Below are 19,416 nucleotides of genomic sequence, written 5' to 3'. Positions count from 1 at the left end.
CTGAGGACAGAAATCTTTAAAAACTGGTCCCAAATACAGAGTTTCTTTTTTGAATTCTAACCCTTTTCCCCCAACAGCCGTGTGAAGAGGTGAGGACCAGACAAAGTGCCCTCATTCTCCAAAATTTCTCAACCCAACACACACTGTTGTTTCCTCACCCTGAGCTGCAGTTTGCCGAAGCGTGGTTCAGCGTTCAGGAAGTAGTACACCTGGTTCAGAGGTGTGTCCAGGTCCTCGGCCTCCAGAGTCACGCTGGAGATCACCCTGCGCTCACCAGAGTCCACCTCCAACCCAGCGTTCCTGGAGACACCAGTGGAGAAGAGAACACTGACTACGTTTGCATTCACAAAATATTCAGTTTTTGCCCTCGTTCCAAAAAAGTTGACATTCCTGCGAAAGTGTTTACATGGCTGACGAAAATGAATATTCCAGTTTACATGCAGCTGTGCGTTCTCTGACTAAAGTGCTCTAACGTGTTGTTTATTATGTCGAATAAAGAAAAGTGAAACAGCTGGAGCCGCTTGTCTTTTTGCTCCTTTGCATCAAAATAGGATTTTATCAGTTTTCCACCAGTGGTAGACCTGCTGGACCGTGTGGACACTGTCTATAGTTACGGCCCTGACTACTGTCCTTGTCCCAGTATACAAGCACGGGAGGGGAATCCATTTATTGAGCCAAGTATGTGCGACTCCTCTACGATAGGTGGAGATATGCCCCCTTTCAGCTTGTTAGTATTGGACCTTTTTCCTGTTGACCTATTACGTCACAGACCAAACAATGGACAAACAAGTTAACTACGGTTAGCTAGCAGCTAACTGGTACCATGGTGGACAACTTTACAGCTCTGTACTTTTCAAATGAGCTGTGCGCTTTATTTCTTCTTCTCTTCTTCTCTTACACATTTAATGCTATTGGACTTCCAGGTCAAAGCCCGGGGTGGAAACTGTGGCGCATGCTCAGAGCGCCTCGGCCAGTGTGCATCTCTACACCGGCCCTGCAAACTGTTGGTGAGTTGGTTTGTGTACAACACACAGAGCTGACTGTAAACAGACAAGAGGCCGAGTGTTGCAAACTGCAGTAAAAACTCAAAATGAGACGTACATTCTGAATGTGCAGTATACATGTCCAATGATAGCTCCTCAGGGTTCCCACAGATTTCCAAACTTTTCCATGACTTTTTAAGAACCCATGATAAAATAAATAAATAAATAAATAAAAAAAACTTGCTCCACTTGCCTGGCATTTTTCAAACATATCAGAGTCCATCTCTACTCAGACATAATTTGAGGTAAGGGCATACATGAAGGGAGAGAGGGAACACAGGGAGAAACTGACTAAACAACATATATTAAAGCTGCGTTACGTCGACAGCTACAGAAAATAAATGTGCTGCTATGTTACATTACGTGGAAGGTTAATCAGGGAAGATCACCATAACAATTTCATTAATCACAACAAAATTCTAGGACATTTCCAGGCCTGAAAATGTGATTGTAAAATTCCATGACTTTTCCAAGTTTTTCATGACTGTGGGAACCCTGACTCCTTATGCCTGAATATATATCATATTTCATGTCTAAATCGGAGAATGTTAAAATCAGAAAAGGGCCTAATTTGGAAAATCCAAACAGAACATGTTGAAATGTTGTCATATTCTGAATAACAGGGTGCATGTAAATGAAGTCAGTAATTATAATATAACTGTACATTTTTAGAACTGGGATCATTTTAGTTGACTCTGGTCACTTTTATCTGCAAAGTTCAAGTTCAACAAGTGAATAAACAGATAAACGACAGCATCAGATTGGACTTTATTTTGTAGTAAAAGGACTGAAAAAGAGGTTGAAACGTCCAGCTTCTACCGCTCCAATGTTAAACGTTACCAAACTACTGAAAAAGAGACTAAATCAAACCAGTGATCCCAGGATCAGATAAATACATCTGGAATATTTGAGTATTTAAATACCACCCCACAGTAACTTTGCAGATTTAGATTTACATTTCAGATGTGTGAGCCATATCAAACTACAAATGTTATTAAGCATAAATCAACAAGTTTCAACCAAATAATGTGATCAGGTTTTGCACCTTGTCCACTTCTGTGTCGGGGTCGGCTGCAGACTGACTTGTCAGAGATGGCTGCCATCTTAAAATTAAGTGTAATGTGCAGCAAACCCAAGATGTAATGTCTTTATATGAGGACGCAGACTCGCAGGAGGTTAAGACCCAGACATTCAGGAGGTTTTTACCAGCAGCTGAATTATCCACAGAGGTCTCCGCCTCACCAGACGAAACAGACCAGCTGATTTAAACCAGTAAAAACACTGAGTAAAGACGTTTCATGTTCCAAACACTGGACCTTTAAGTGATAGTCACAATATCACACAATATAAATATTCTGTTACAAGTAAAAGTCCTGTAACTGTTGTGCCTTCGACACATAAAGACTTGAAGCTCGATATTTGTGATAATGGACACAAGTAGAAGAATAAGGCTGTCCTTTAAAAGTGTTGTGAATGAGACAGTTTGATGAGAAGAAAGTTTGTGTGAGAGCAGGCTGTTCCAGCAGGATCATGGAGGTCTGGGGGTGATGTTGTTGGGTGGTGGTGGTGGTGGTGGTGGTGGTGTTGGGTGGTGTTTAGGGGGGTGGGTGAACATCAGAAAGCGTCTGGCTGCTTCCTCACTCGGAACTAAAATCCACGCAGGAGAGGAAGCTGCCACGTCCATCCTGCAGGAACGCAAAAACAAGGAGGCCGGCATCTGCCAAGTCTCTGCGTTACTTCTGCCTCGGTGCTCTTTACAGTACCAGCTCGGCCTGTGCCAACGCACCCACGCACACCAACCACTGATCTGGGGACAGCACACATGTGGGCGAGGCGTGGGGGGGTGAAGGGACAGAATGGGGAACCCAGTCAAGGATGCAAATTCCCAATCACTCGTTCAAATGAAAATATTATGGGTGGAGGTGGAGGTGGAGGGAGGGGGGTCACAGATTTCCTCTGTAAACACCCAGTCATGCAGAGTGAGCCGCCACATGCGCACACACAGGTTTCCTCCCCCTCCTCCCCCCTTCTGTCCCGTGTCGACTCCTCCTGACCTCCTCCTGCTGAGCTTCTCTGGATTTCACTGCAGCGCACACTTCTGATCATCATCGACACGAAACAACGAATGTAACGATAAAACAACACTTTATACTATTTTAGGACAACTTAACATCTACGTCTTAAAGATATAATGTGTAACTTTATATGTAATTAAAATGTCTGAAAACAACTAGACCTACGTTAAATATTTTGTTGAGTGTACTTACATTATCCAAAATGGTTCCAACAATTTTAAAACCCAGAGAAACTTTTAACATTTTAACACTTTTCTCACCAGAGTGTTATTTTTAAGTTGCCAGTCACTGCCTGCATTTTTGATCATATTCACTGATCTTTCAAGACCCACAGAATAATTTGTTCTATAAATATGTAAACAGTATAAACATGAAACTAAAGAAGAGACCTTCTGTTTTAAAACACAAAAAACATTTGATTCTATCTTATTCCATTTCTTTGTTATCAACACAGGAGATAAAAAAAACAACATTTCTGACAAAGAGCTGGAAAAATACATTTTGTCAAAGAATGTCATTTTCAAGTATAAATTCAATTTCACATTTAGATTTTTTTTAATTTTTTTTCATTTCCTTACACCAGTTTGAATTGTATAAATGTGTTCTGTTGTCTCCGTCTCCTCGGTAGTCGTCTTGTGTCACTGTCACCGTCATGGAGATCCTGTTTCGTCTCACCAAACTCGTTTGTTTCTTTGTCCAGTCAGATTCAGAATGTCGATCAAAACAGGAAGTGTCGGAGTCTGAGTCCATCAACGTCTCCACAGCTTGTGCAACCGTCGGCGGCGGCAGGCATTTTCATGCAGTTTACAAGCTGCAACATCTCTGTAAACAACATCTCCTTCTGGTTTGTTCTTCTTTGTTTGTTTTTGGACACGGCAGTGATGTTCTATTTCACAAGATGTGTAACAGCGTCCCCTATCCTACAGCAGTGAAAACACCGATTGCCAGAATATCTCGTCAATGGCGGGGATAGTGTTTAGGGCCTGTTAGTGGCATCATATCTCCTCTGTGCATGTGTCACGGTTGCAGCTGTCTGCCAGAAGCTGTCATAAACTGACTTTATATCCAGTTTTAACTCCATGTTTTAACCAGATGAAGAATTTGAATCATCGGACGTCTGGATCTGAAGTTATCAAAGAAACAACCTGAGCAAATGTTAGCGGCAGCTTGGCTTCAGCCCCTGCTGTGCCAAACAGCATAGAAGAAACACTGATTTTTAACCTGAAAGTCTTTTATTCAGTTGGTCTGTTTGTTTTGGAGAAGAAGAGACCTCTGTGGATAACTCAGCTCCTGGTAAAAAACCTCCTCAACGTCTGGGTTGTAAGTTATCAGAGAAAAAAGAAGAGCACACATTAGCAGGAGCTTAGTTAGCGGCCCCTCTGCAACAAGCCGAAAGGTGTCGGAGAAACAAGAGAGGTCAACCACCCATGCTTGATATGTAGACAGTCAAATTATATTAATACCAACAACTGCAGCTCCACATCTTTATGAGAGCGTTCAAAAAACTGAACTGACCCTGACCTAGAACCTCCCACAGCCACATATTTCCAGTAATATCATATTAACAAGCATTAAGCACTAAATCCTCATATCAGATCACATCTGTGCATGTGTGTGTGTGTGTGTGTGTGTGTGTGTGTGTGTGTGTGTGTGTACTTTAGCAGCCGCGGCTTCTCGTCGTTGACCGGCAGCACGGTGACCTGAGCCGTCCCCTGGACTGTGTGGACGCCATCTGTCAGCCGCAGAGCCACGACGTCCTTCAGGGTTTCTGTGTCATCGTGCATGTACACGATCTTCATGCCTGCAGTGGGAGGAGGAGGGGGGAGGAAGAGGATGGTGAAGGGGGGAGGGATGAAGAGGAGGCAGGAAGGAGGAGGGCAGGTGAGAGGGAGGGCAGGGAGGAAGAGGAGGAAGCAGAAGCAAAATGCTAGATATAGAATTAGTGTTAAACGCAGCGCTTCTCTGTTTGCCTTCCCATTTGTTATTAAAAAGAAAATATAGAAATGTAAAAGACAAATACACAGAAGTGTTTACCTACATACTGAATATACAACATGGCGGTAACGGTTTGTGTATGTTTGTCGAACCGTCATGGTTCACTGCACGCAGAATACACGGTTTTGATGCACATAACAAAGAGAAACAAAGCAAGTTATTTTAGCCATGTTAGCAACATGTGCTGTGGTTAGCTGCACAACACGCTGATTAGCTGTGAGTCAGCGACACTATGGTAACTGCAGATGAAACGCCGCAGCTGGATGTCCCGCCTGCAGGTTCCCGGTCAGCTACAACAGCAACCGAGACAGAGTTGTGTGTAAGACGAGGACGGTGTGTCGGTGTTGCTCCACTGTTGTAGGGTCTGTGAGTGGAAACACACCCAACATGCTAACACACGTTTGATGACACCACCCTGATTTGCCGATCGCTGGGATGAGGACAAGACAAGCCGTATTTGTTATTTTCAGGTTGATACCATAAGTTTTTACAGCCTGGTGTGACCTGTTGCCTTTTTCGCTGCTGGAGTTCTTCTCCTTATTTTCATTTGCTAAAAGGGTTTGTGCAGCGAAACCTGTAACCTGTAAACTGCGTCTTTAACTGTCTGGAAAATGCAAGGTCGGGTGCTGGGCGTGCCTATTCCGTGCCAGCTTTCAAGAGCGCGGCGGCAAGTTGCGTCTGAGGTTGCTATGCGACCAGTGCAGAGCTGATCTTCTTCCAGGTGCTGTTGTTTAAGTGTGTATTAGACCAAAAATATCGTCTGTGGGACAGATGTAAAGCTCTGACAGCTCTGCACTAACATGATCAACTTCTCCATATTTATCACAGACTGATATCTACATATGACTAGTCTCACCACCAGACAATCAGAGATCTCCGCCTTCTGATAGTCTGGGGACACTCCTTTCTAAAGTGTGTTTAACACACCGGAGAAAACGGACGGCAACAAAGCAACGCCTCTTGCATTTTTTAAAAGGACACGCCCTTCCGGAAATGTGCGCTCCCCCTTTTCTCGTCCGCATTCATATGGACTCATCTTGTGAACATGGTAAACATGTCTTCATTTGAACGTGGCCAGGGTTTGAGCGGGACTCAGATGTTCAGGGTGACAGTGATGTTGACGTAATATAAAAAACAAGCTAACTATGCTAACCACGGACTGGAAATATCAAATGAAATTTTTTTGCTGACACTAGATATCAAACAAACGGCAGAGACTGTGTCGTATTAAGTTGCTGTGAGCTGAAAATTTACCGCCTCTAAGCAAAAGTCAGAACATGATGATATCTCGGAGCCTTACAGTGTGTGCAGCTGCCTGTACCGAAGAGCAGTGTGAAAGCAAGGAGTGCTCACTCTGCAGCTAAATCTGGGTAGCTTCCCCTGAAGAAGCCTCCGCTGCACACTGACAAAACAAATGACTGCTTGATTTGAAGCAATCTCAGTCGACTGAGAGGTCTCTGCCAGATGAGCCTAATCTCCGACTTTGAGGGGGGCGGCCCTACGAACAATCAAGTTCGCTTTTTTGCAGTTATCTCACAAAACATCTCAGCTTAGAGTCAAAATTCTTTCGCCATTTTAATTTCTTCATTTATCTGCATCTTCTCACTGTTGGTCTTCTGCTCTAAAAATGTCAAACTTTGGGACTTTTTCTCAATTTTCTCTGGATACAACTTTTGAGAACTTGGTCCAGTCGTCCCCAAAGGATCGCAGGATCGTCTACGGACATCGCTAAGCAAAAATTTTCAGGGAAATTTTGATACAACGATCTGCGTTGAAATCATGAATGTTTTAAACCTCTGTCCAAAGGTTCAAGTTTACGTAAATGTCCATAAAACAAAATTGGCTCAAGCAATCGTACCCAAACTTGGGGCACATGTTCGGATGCTTTGTCCGAACAGTCTTGGGTGTTGTTTAAAGTAAATGAAAGACAGATCCTGATGCATTTGTTTTTTTCCTTGCTGTACAGAGTTGTACTTGAATAGTACAGTACTTTACAGAGTTTAAATACTGTAGGTGGATACAGACTGTGACACAGCGGCCTGTTGGTGTCTCTCTAACCTTGTCGGAGCTCCTGCAGGGTGAAGGAGGTGACGGGGAGGCTCCTCTGCAGGAGGTCGGCTCCCATCTCTTTGTAGCGGCTCATGTCTGTGCCGTAGATGCCGTTGATCAGGCTGCCATGAGCCGGCGGCTGCACCACCGTGAAGGTCAGGATGTCCGGCGGGGCATCCAGATCGAAACCGTTCAGTATGGACGGAGTCAGCTCCCTCACCCGGCCCTCCTTCACCTGCAGGAGGTGGAGAACAGCATTGACTCTACAACTTCATTCTTCTTAGATTCTTAGCGCTCATTGGTTAAAGGATGTACGTACGGTGAAGTTGGCGAGCAGCAGTGAAGGCGCCTCGTCATTGGTGGGATTGATGATGATGTAGAAGGGGACGGGGGCGGAACGGTGCAGCCCATCACTCACACTGATGGACAGCTGGTCGACAGTCGGCTCCGCCCCTTTGCTCTCTGACTGGACGTAGTTGATGAAACCCGAGGTCAGGTGGACGAAACTGAAGGATTCTGGGAGAAAGAAATACAGCAGGGTCAGGTCGGGTGTATGCTACACACACACACACACACACACACACACACACACTGACCCACTCGGACTCCGGCGTTGCTCTTCTCTGAGCCCGGCGTTGGCAGCGTGTTTTCTAGGAAGCCGTGCAGAGGAGGAGTCTCCACGTAGAAGGTGAGGTGGTCGGGGGGGCTGTCAGGGTCCGAGGCCCCCAGGACCCCCCCACACAGACAGGCGGAGGAGCCCTCGTCCACCATCAACATGGACCCACCTGAACAAAGACAACCATTTACATGTAAGCCTCGTACTGCCACACGTGACCTTCTGACAGAGCGGAGGAAAATAAATTCTCAGTCGAGGCTCTTCATGTCGCTGCTCATATCTTTGTTGTTTTGTTTGTTTCTGATGATAAATCAAAATCCTTTCATGTTTCCTTTTTTTTTAAAAATTTATTTAAATGTTGTGTTTTGACCTTTGGGGGCTTTTTTTTTGGAGCGTCACAACCTCCACAGAATGACTCGTTTCATTATCAGGACTTGATCCATTTGTTTCAACGACATTTTAAAAGTCTAGAAGAGCCGCATGATTAAATCATTTTATCACCCTTCGAGTTAGAACCAGGAGCTAGCCGCTTTGCCGGCAGAATTCTGTAGTGATTCTGCTCTTTGGTCCACACAGTGCACAAGATCCAGGTCATTTCATACCTGGGAAGTCGAACTTCTGCCTCCAACACTGTATCCAGTTCTCTTTATACATCCATAGTTTATCCCATGTCCCATCAGCTAACCAGGCTGTTCTCATAAACTGCTCACACGGCTTTCTACGAAAAGTACCCAAATTTGCACATATCCCATGTATTTTGAAAGGCTGCGGTCATGTGACCAATGCACTGTCGGGGGTAAACAAGGAAGCAGTCCCAAGCAGTCACGTAAAGAAGCAGGTTGGGTTGGTCGATGGGTCACAAAAGGCGCTGACTCCCCCCTGGACACTTGTGTTCAGAACCGTGTGACATTTGAGTCATTTTAAGGTACATCCTCAACATGTTTCTTTTTTCAAACCTTACCACAGTGACTTTACTTGCCTAAACCTAACTTCCATAACTTTATGCTTATTACGTAACGTTGAGGACGTGATGTCATTCATGGGGTACTTATTCGTAGGATATCATACAAAACATTGTATGAGGATACGTTGGAGGGGGCAGGGTTTATGACCTATACTCCTCCAAGTCACCAGGGGGCGACTGAAAGGTTGTGGCTTCACTTTGGGAGGGTCCGTCATGGTGTCCATCTTTATCTACAGTCACTGAACCCGATGTTGAAACGGTGAGAAGCTGACGACCGCCCAGAACCAAACTGGGCTGGATGGTCCACTCTGCTTGGACCTGTATTGTCCCAATCTGTGCAGCGATCCACCGGGAAACTGTTCGTCCATACCATCCATCCATCCATCCATCCTGCTGTCAGCTGCTAATAAATCCATCACTCACCCATCTTCCTTCTTACTTCTGTTAATTAACAGACACAATCCCCTCTGGCCCTGGATCCATACTGCCAGAGTCTGTGTGTATGTATTAATTATATATGTGTATGTTTACATTGTGTGAGTGTGTGTGAGCACTAACAACGGACAGTCCTGGATCTCGCTGATAAACTAAAATGAGAAACAACGTAAAGCCGGACTCTTCGTGTTTTCGCCACACTAATGCTCTTACTCTGCATCTTTATTCACTGCTAATTAATTAGACCACGTATCCCCCCCCCCAACGAGCCCTGCACTGTGTGGCGGTGCTGGTGTTGAATGAATGGCGAGATATGCTGGCAGGATTAGAGAGTTATCCTGCCGCTGGTAGCACCGCGGTAATCCGGCTAGCGAGACGGCTAGTACACGTCGCTATTGTGACCGAGGGATGCGCTTCTTTCTGCTTTTGTTTTGAAAAGACCCTCATTGTCCACCGTCTCCTGGGGAACACACACACACACACACACACACACAGGAAAGTGATAATCTCACCCAGCTGTGTGTATGTCTGTGTATGTGTGTGTGTGTGTGTGTGTGTTTGTGTGTGTGTAATACCAGCAGACAAAAGGCAGATTTCACCTAAAACACGTCGGTGCCAACCTCGTTAGCCCGGCCGACATGCTGACAACACACACACAAATGCCAAAAATCACCCACAATGCAATGTGCAAACAATGAGACTTTGGACTCAGCTGAACACACAACACACACACAACACACACACTGCAAGAAATGCGACAGGGACTGTTTTAGTCTGAACTTTAAACTCAATATGAGTGTTTTAATTTGAGAAACAATCCCACTTGTTCCAAGTTTCAGGAAGTTTTTAGAAATGAGCTTCAGTGTGTCAGAAAAACAAGAAACACTTTCCTTGATCCAGAAATAAAACTGAGATGTGCTCCAGGTGTTTTACCTGGTATATTATATTTAAATTATAACTTTTGCACTTTTGCAGGTCTTGTGTCAGCAGGACAGCTCGTTTATACATGTACAAGTGTTTGGTGAAGTTTAAGTACAACAACTATTTAAAGGTTAAAATTTGATAAAGTTGATGTTAATAATCAAAAGAAAAATCAGAATTACTGCCTGGCGGTCATATGCCTCCGCAAACCTGTCAAGTTGCTCAATCATGGATGCATCACACACATTTCTCCCCAGTAACACAGACCTATACAATCAGCACAGCTTCAAGGTGGACACCAGTTTTCATTTCATTGACCAAAACTATGACGAAAATGTTTTCATCAGTTACCTTTTTTCCATGATGAAAACAAGATGATGACGAGCTAAGAATAGATCTTCATAATAAAAACCAAGACAAAATCTACGTTTAATTTTCATTGACGATGACGTTGATGATGTTGGTGGTGGACTGTCGGACACTGACAGCTTGTAATGATCTTCAGATGCCTGATGAGTGACAGGCTGTAAACTCCAGTAAATAGTCTGCACCAGGATGTTTGGGTTGGTGCGAGTTGTGAGCTGTAACTCAGCAGTAAATAATCAGCCGTGTGTGTCTGACTGTGGATGGTGGAGCTGCTGAATGGATTTGTGGAGTTTGTTAGTTGCAGCGGTGGCTGTTAGCAGCTAGCTCCGCTCGCAGCCTTCACAGCTTCACCCCGCAAGACTCCACTCAGTCCGGACTGGAGAAGGTTTGTGGGTTGATGGTGTTTGACAGGCAGGTAGGAGGCTCAGTTATCTGTGAGTGTAGCTGTGTTGTAAGTAAACAGTCTGAACTCAGATCAGTTTTCTCTGATGAAAGTTTAGTTTGAATCACCAACTCTGTGAGAGGACACCAGTTTAAACCTCCAGACTAACATGTTGCACATGAAGAAACAAGTTATGTTTCTGCTTCTTAACAGTCACATGGATAAGTCAGAGTTTACAATGAACCTGGGGACAAATCCTAGTTGGCTCACATTAGTTATTTGTTGAGAGCATAAATAGAGACATGTTGAGCTTTTCAAATGAAGATCAGTAAGTGTGTGCTCGTAAATCAGCCCTTAAACCTGTCACACACTGCTGGAGACATGACACACACATTATCTTATACAACCTGTCACCTTGAGTCTGATTTATGATCCATGAATCAGCCTCACTGGGTTAGTTTAAAGAGAAAACACAGATAGAAACATCAGGACTGAACAGATTTGAATTTGAATTTTTTTGGTGGTCAAGGGTTAAAATTTAAGGTAATCATGACCTTAGATCCATCTCATTCAGGTGAACACAATATCTCAAGAACACCTTGAGGGGATTTCTTCAAACGTCTACCTGGACTAAAACACAAACTGTTTAGAATTTGGTGGTCAAAGGTCAGCATGATCTAACAAAACATGTTTTGTTGCCATAGCTCAAGAGTTCATACACTAATTCTGACCAAACTTGACACAAATGTCTAAAAATGTCAAAAGTCATAGGTCTGGGGTCTAGGTCACTGTGACCCTGCATCTGTCTCATTCCCATGAATGTAGTTATCTTAAGAACAACTTAAAGGAATTTCTTTATTTCAAGTTTGGCACAAACATCCACAATGAGTCCACGGTGAACTGACCAGAATTTAGTGGTCAAAGGTCAACGTCACTGTAACCTTGTCTGTCGCATTCTCGTGAATCTGATACCTAAAGAAGACCTGGAGGGAGTTTCCTCAAATTTGGCACAAACATCCACTTTGGACTGAGGAATAAACTGATTAGAATTTGGTGGTTGAGGGTCAAAGGTCACTGTGACCTAACAACATATGTTTTTGGCCACAACTGAAGTATTCATGCCATAATTCTGACCAAACTTGACACAATTGTCTAACAGGATAATGAAGGTCAAAAGGTCAAAGGTCAGCTTGACTGTGACATCATCATGTCTTAACGTCATATCTCAGGAACAGAAGGGGAGACATTTGGTCAGATACTGAATTGGTGACTCTAATTTTGAAACTGTGCTGATTGTATAGATGGATGGAGACTGTCAGAGACACTGGACTGGTGGGCGGAGTCATACAACCACAGGGTGGGCTGGTGGGTGGAGTCATACAACTACAGGGTGGACTGGTGGGTGGAGTCATACAACCACTGGGCAGTAATTCTAGTGTGTTTTGCAAGCACTTTATAATAATTTAATGCAAGAACTTGAATACTGAAGTTACTTTAAATGCCCATCCCTACCATCCACCACGACTTTGTCGCTAAAGTGCAACAGAAAGAACAGCAGTCAGGTGCCCGGATGTACAGTACAGGCCAAAAGTTTGGACACACCTTCTCATTCAATGCGTTTTCTTTATTTTCATGACTATTTACATTGTAGATTCTCACTGAAGGCATCAAAACTATGAATGAACACATGTGGAGTTATGTACTTAACAAAAAAAGGTGAAATAACTGAAAACATGTTTTATATTCTAGTTTCTTCAAAATAGCCACCCTTTGCTCTGATTACTGCTTTGCACACTCTTGGCATTCTCTCCATGAGCTTCAAGAGGTAGTCACCTGAAATGGTTTTCCAACAGTCTTGAAGGAGTTCCCAGAGGTGTTTAGCACTTGTTGGCCCCTTTGCCTTCACTCTGCGGTCCAGCTCACCCCAAACCATCTGGATTGGGTTCAGGTCCGGTGACTGTGGAGGCCAGGTCATCTGCCGCAGCACTCCATCACTCTCCTTCTTGGTCAAATAGCCCTTACACAGCCTGGAGGTGTGTTTGGGGTCATTGTCCTGTTGAAAAATAAATGATGGTCCAACTAAACGCAAACCGGATGGGATGGCATGTCGCTGCAGGATGCTGTGGTAGCCATGCTGGTTCAGTGTGCCTTCAATTTTGAATAAATCCCCAACAGTGTCACCAGCAAAACACCCCCACACCATCACACCTCCTCCTCCATGCTTCACAGTGGGAACCAGGCATGTGGAATCCATCCGTTCACCTTTTCTGCGTCTCACAAAGACACGGCGGTTGGAACCAAAGATCTCAAATTTGGACTCATCAGACCAAAGCACAGATTTCCACTGGTCTAATGTCCATTCCTTGTGTTTCTTGGCCCAAACAAATCTCTTCTGCTTGTTGCCTCTCCTTAGCAGTGGTTTCCTAGCAGCTATTTGACCATGAAGGCCTGATTGGCGCAGTCTCCTCTTAACACTTGTTCTAGAGATGGGTCTGCTGCTAGAACTCTGTGTGGCATTCATCTGGTCTCTGATCTGAGCTGCTGTTAACTTGCCATTTCTGAGGCTGGTGACTCGGATGAACTTATCCTCAGAAGCAGAGGTGACTCTTGGTCTTCCTTTCCTGGGTCGGTCCTCATGTGTGCCAGTTTGGTTGTAGCGCTTGATGGTTTTTGCGACTCCACTTGGGGACACATTTAAAGTTTTTGCAATTTTCCGGACTGACTGACCTTCATTTCTTAAAGTAATGATGGCCACTCGTTTTTCTTTAGTTAGCTGATTGGTTCTTGCCATAATATGAATTTTAACAGTTGTCCAATAGGGCTGTCGGCTGTGTATTAACCTGACTTCTGCACAACACAACTGATGGTCCCAACCCCATTGATAAAGCAAGAAATTCCACTAATTAACCCTGATAAGGCACACCTGTGAAGTGGAAACCATTTCAGGTGACTACCTCTTGAAGCTCATGGAGAGAATGCCAAGAGTGTGCAAAGCAGTAATCAGAGCAAAGGGTGGCTATTTTGAAGAAACTAGAATATAAAACATGTTTTCAGTTATTTCACCTTTTTTTGTTAAGTACATAACTCCACATGTGTTCATTCATAGTTTTGATGCCTTCAGTGAGAATCTACAATGTAAATAGTCATGAAAATAAAGAAAACGCATTGAATGAGAAGGTGTGTCCAAACTTTTGGCCTGTACTGTACACTGTACATTGAACAGTTACTGCTTAATGTAATTGTTTCGCTTGTTCATACTCCTTTCTAACATGCTTTAAACAGATTAAAAAAAATGGATAACAAGTAGTGAAGTTAGTTAGTTAGAGCATTAAAGTCTGAATATGAGGCACCATAACTTGTAAAGTTGGGTGTTTATTGTTGTGTAGCAAACAATGTCTGTCCCCACAAGGGTTTTTTAAAACAACGCTTTCAAAGTGAGACAGAATAAGATCAGTGCAACAAGAAGAAAAAGCAGTCCGATAATATTTCTGAAACAAGCTGATTTTTTTTTAAACTTGAAACTGAAATTATTTATTATTATTATATTATAATTATTATAATTATTATTATTATTATCATTATTTATTATTATATTATCCGAACGGCAGGTTTGGACATTTTTTTTTTTTTTTTTTTAGCATTTATGAACCAAAAAAAGAAAAGATTTTTTTGCAGCACACAAACATGATGGTGTCTCTCTCTCTATCTAACACACACACATACACACACTCCCACACACGCAAACCATCTCTCAGTCATCCCAGTGTGAGTCCCAGTGGTCACTGGTCTCCATTGATAACCACAGAGCTCCTCCAATCCCTTTTCTTGGCTCCGACTCCGGCGAGAACTATCATCCTCCCCAGGAAAGAGAGAGAGAGAGAGAGAGAGAGAGAGAGAGAGAGAGAGAGAGAGAGAGTGTGTGTGTGTGTGTGTGTGTGTGTGTGTGTGTGTGTGTGCGTGCGTGTGTGAATGCATGTCATGTATGTTATCCTTCACACCACCCCCCCACCTTCCCAGTGCAGAGTGTGTGTCGGACTGATAGGTGACGGCGTGTCGTCGGGTCAGAGCTGCTCCACTGCATTAAGAGGATTGTCGGCAGTAAACACACACACACACACACACACACACACACACACAGCATTTATCTCTGTCAGTCTCTCGTTGGATTCTTATTGAGACATTTTCTGTGAAACATGGCTCCATTCACACTGAAGCTGAGCTGGAAAACATCCGCAAATCTATTTGTTACCAAAACCAACAGAAATATTTTGCTGACTGTTTAAGACCCTGTAATATCACAGAATTATATCTAATACCTGTTTCACTATCACACCAAACAAAGTATGAAAGTATGATGGGAACCCAGTCGGGACAATGTGACCTACAACAATTATTTATCATTACATCACAGTCCTCTTATTTCAGTCTTTCCAGCAGAGTATAACAATAATTCCTACTGACGTCATTACTTAGATTAACACGGCGTGGACGAAGATAAGCAGCAGAAAATTACCCCCAACAGATGATGTAGGACTACTTAGAGGAAACTAAATTCAGTGTTCATAAGAGATACGCTGGAGATAAACTGTTCCTCACATCTTAGACACCCTACAGGCGACACCACAACAGCGTGTTCTGCTACTTTATCGCCAAGTTGTTGTAGTTTGCCAAGTTTGTAGCTTCATGTCGCTGGTTTCCATTGAAAATGACTTACGTCCTGTTGCTGTGTCGCTCGTTGTATGAACACAACATAAAAGTAAAAATACATTAGATGGCTCACCCAGAGTGACGGCTGGGACTTTGTTGTTGACGGGAAGTACGGTGATGTTGAGGTCGTAGACAGGAAGTGTGCCATGGAGAGGTACAGGTGGGGGCGGGGCATCTCCATGACAACAGCCTTCTGTCCCTCCAGCCTCGCCATCAGAGATGATGAGGGTGACGGTGTCAAACACCGGCTCAGCTCCGATCTCTCCTCCTGAACAAAGAAACAGTAAGCTACATTTCTTGAACCTGGACTGACATTTTTCCCACGTGCCCTGAACACAGCATCATCTCCCATGATGCCGTCTCACCTGTGTGGACGTAGTAGATGTGTCCCTGCAGCAGGTCCTGCTGGGAGAACTTGTCCACAGTCAGTCCGGCTCTCTGCAGCTCCCCTCTGCCTGGACTGCGGGCCAGCATGTAGGTCAGTCTGGAGTCGTCGCTGTCCCGGTCTGTGGCCGACAGGTAGTCCACCGTTACCTGGACCCGCCCCCCCTCCTCGCAGCTCAGCTCCCCACGCAGACCCCCACCCAGCTGGGGAGGTTCATCGTTCATGGGCAGGACCTGAGGATGGGAGGAGAGGCATCACGTACCGTAAATACTCATTGATGGTTGATGATATCGTCGTCTGTTTTGACAGCAGGAAACTCACCTGAACCTGCAAGTTTCTCACCTGAGCCTGCAGTCACCTCGCCCGTATCTGCAGGAAACTCACCTGAATATGCAGGATGACATCTGCCGAGTTCAGACCGTCCGTCACCTTCAGACCGACGTCATCCTCAGTGGTCTCAGAGTCATCGTGGATGTACCTGCAACACAAAGAGTCCATTTGTCAGTGCACATGTCACGTTACAATATGTAGTTTTAGTTTTATAAATGTTTCTCGGAGGTAACGGCTCTGTGGAGGATTTAATGATCCGATTTATTTTCATAGACAGTTTTCCTCCTCTTTCTTTTACCTGGCAACATGACGAAGGTTCATGTTGAAAGACAACAAACAATACCCTGGAAATTCAGAGTTCTCGCGAGAGCACAATTTGAATTTGCTCAGCGAGTCACTCTGGCAGTCAGTAATGATGCTCATTACCCATGCTGTTGGAGCTGAGCTGCACCAATCACATCAGTGTATCTGATATAGGTGGAGAAGACGGCGCTCGAGTCTTTCCTTTGCAAGAAGGACATTTTGCTGTTTTGCTGACCGGATACGGCAAGAGTCTAATCTACCAGTTAGTTCCGCTGGTAGCTAAGCGCTAAGTATTGTTCTGATTGGTTGTAGTGTTATCCAATTGCGTGCAGTGATATTTTCAAATGCATGCTTGGTGCCGCCCCTCGAGTTGGGCCATTTGCATTACTCATGGCCAGACCCTAAATCTTTCTAGATTTGGGTCTGGATTTCCAGGCTAAACAAGCAAACCAAACTTTCTAAATTTCTAGTTTACAGACATCATGGTATAACTGCTGCTTTACCAAGGAATTATCTCAGGGTCTTGTTCAAGAGTGAGGGTAGAATGGAACGTGAGATGGATCGGCGGTTCGGTGCAGCATCCGCAGATTGTCGTGGTGGAGAGGGAGCTGAGCTGGAAGGCAAAGCTTTTGATATACCGGTCCATCTACGTCCCAACCCTCACCTATGATCATGAGCTTTGGGGATAAGATCGAGGATACAAGTGGCTAAAATGAGCTTCCTCTGTGGGGTGTCTGGGCCCAGCCTTAGAGATAGGGGGAGGAGCTCAGACATCCGGAGGGAGCTCGGAGAATCAACAGCTGCGTCTGTGACCTCAAAGGATATTCCTACAGCTAAATATTGATAAGACTGAGGTAATCATTCCTGGCCTTGGCACAGTTAATGCCCATACTTCAAAACATCTGGACTCATTGCCCCAGACTGCAATCTTGATGTCACCAAATCTTGATGATACCTTGATAATAACCTAACTGTCAACTCAGTTGTCCAGTTGTGTTTTCTGCAGCTCAGGAGACTCAAGATCAGTTCAGTTTTATTCCACAGAAATCTGGAGATTGTCACACATGTTTTTTATTTACTCTCATCTGGACTACTGCAACTCTCTGTACACATATCTGAGCTAGTCCAAAATTCAGCAGCCAGACTCCTCGCCAAGAAAGAAAGCACATGACTCTATTGCAGCTTCTCTTCATTGGCTTTCAGTGGATTTTAAATTTGATTTTGTGATATTATTGACAACCCTGGACTCGCACCCACGTACATCTCAGATCCTCTGACTCTGTACGCGGCCGGTCGTAACCTGAAGTCCTCAGTCAAGGCTTTGCTGGCCATTCCACAATCTAGTCTGAAAACCAAGGGTGACCGGGCCTTTTCTGTCCCGGCTCGTTTAAATCCCTCATGAAAACCACTTTAAAAGTGTTCTTTCACAGAGTTTATGGCCTGAACCCACTTTTAACCTCAAGTCACTTCTTGAAACCTATTTATATACAAGGACATTCTCTTAACTTTAATTTCATTGATTGTTCTATTTATTCATTTCACTAATTTCACTCTTTCACGTGCAGATCCTTTTGTCCCACGCTGTACAAGTTTTTAACTGCATTCAATTTTTTTTTTTTTATTGTTGTCTATCGCGTTGTCTATTATTTTTAGATATTTCATATATTGGTATGTTTTTTATATGTTTTGACTGAGGCTGCAGCTGGAGCATCATCTATTGATGGCGCCATAAATATTGTGCTATGGATTTATTCTTTAAAGTAAAGCTTGATACCACAGCATGTTCAGGTAAGGCTTCTGGGTTAAACATGCAGACAGTGTGACATCTTTTTCTGATGTATATTTACCACTTTTCTAGAAGAATACTTAAACTAAGCACGACAGCCATCTTAATTATAATGTGTTGCTTTCTAGTGGCTGTTCAACCCAATGTTACGCTCCTGACATCAGACATCATTTACTTGCTTTCCTCACATCTGATCGAGTTCAGCCAGTTAAAGGTCATATGGATAGCTGTTTCGTCAAAACGAATATTTAAAATAAAAATAAAAAAAAACACCCATAGAATGTCTAGAAAGGTGTAGAATTAAAGTCTATATTTTCCTGAAAAAAATAATTACAGTAGAGAAATAATTGTTTTAGAAATTTTGATGGGTCTAAAATATGTCAATATTTTGATTTGGTTACGTTGGTTACAGGGGGGGAGCTCTGGGTTGCCAGATTGTGATAGCTGCAGAGGTATGGCGTCATCCCAGCGCTATCCGTCGCAAATTCTAGCCGACCAACGGAGAAGCAAAACCAGAATCAACATCGGTTCAGCTTTTAATTGTTGGTGTTAGCTGAAGGCAGAAAAAGGGCTAAAAAGCCACGCAGAGGTTGCCGCTTTCCTTCTGGACAGGTAAGCTAATGTTTGCTAACTAACGCAGCAGGGTCGTAAAAAGATATATCTGCTGAATGTATCAAATATCTAATAAAGCCAAACTAGTAATGACACTGCATCTAGATGAACTATGTTAAGAAAAAGTAAGGATGATGTTAAATTTCAGATATTTTAGCAAGTTCTCTAGAAACGGCGTTAATTGGGACTGTGATTGTTCCAGTTGTAGAGTTGTCAAACATAGTCCTAAAAAAGTAAATCTACTGAATATATCACATGTCTAGTAAAGCCAAACTAGTAATGACACTGCACCTAGATGAAATATGTTAAGAAAAAGTTCAAATGTCAGCTAATTTCAGATATTTTACCTAATACTCTAGACAGTGTTTTTGGGACGGTAACGTTAGTTTGTTATGGCTTGTTGTAAAATAGAGTTGTAAAGAAGTAAATCTACTGAATTTATCAAAT

The 19,416-nt window shown here is 43.6% G+C and overlaps 1 protein-coding gene across 2 annotated transcripts in view; it reads right to left on the bottom strand.

The window, feature by feature from the left end:
* Nucleotides 1–19,416, bottom strand: part of frem1b (Fras1 related extracellular matrix 1b) — an 87,898-nt gene that overhangs the window by 27,531 nt on the left and 40,951 nt on the right. For both annotated transcript variants that reach the window (XM_033622721.2, XM_078168444.1), the window contains 8 exons: nt 16,323–16,416; nt 15,919–16,171; nt 15,627–15,821; nt 7,759–7,947; nt 7,482–7,678; nt 7,172–7,397; nt 4,775–4,919; nt 159–300 (listed from right to left, as the gene is read on the bottom strand). In XM_033622721.2, coding sequence (XP_033478612.2) covers nt 159–300; nt 4,775–4,919; nt 7,172–7,397; nt 7,482–7,678; nt 7,759–7,947; nt 15,627–15,821; nt 15,919–16,171; nt 16,323–16,416 — 1,441 coding nt within the window. The remainder of the gene's footprint in view (nt 1–158; nt 301–4,774; nt 4,920–7,171; nt 7,398–7,481; nt 7,679–7,758; nt 7,948–15,626; nt 15,822–15,918; nt 16,172–16,322; nt 16,417–19,416) is intronic.

This window comes from Epinephelus lanceolatus, chromosome 6 (genome assembly GCF_041903045.1).
Source record: "Epinephelus lanceolatus isolate andai-2023 chromosome 6, ASM4190304v1, whole genome shotgun sequence".
In the NCBI taxonomy this organism is placed as follows: Eukaryota; Metazoa; Chordata; class Actinopteri; order Perciformes; family Serranidae; genus Epinephelus; species Epinephelus lanceolatus.
Note: the sequence above shows the minus strand (reverse complement) of the source record. Positions and strands in the feature narration are given on the sequence as shown.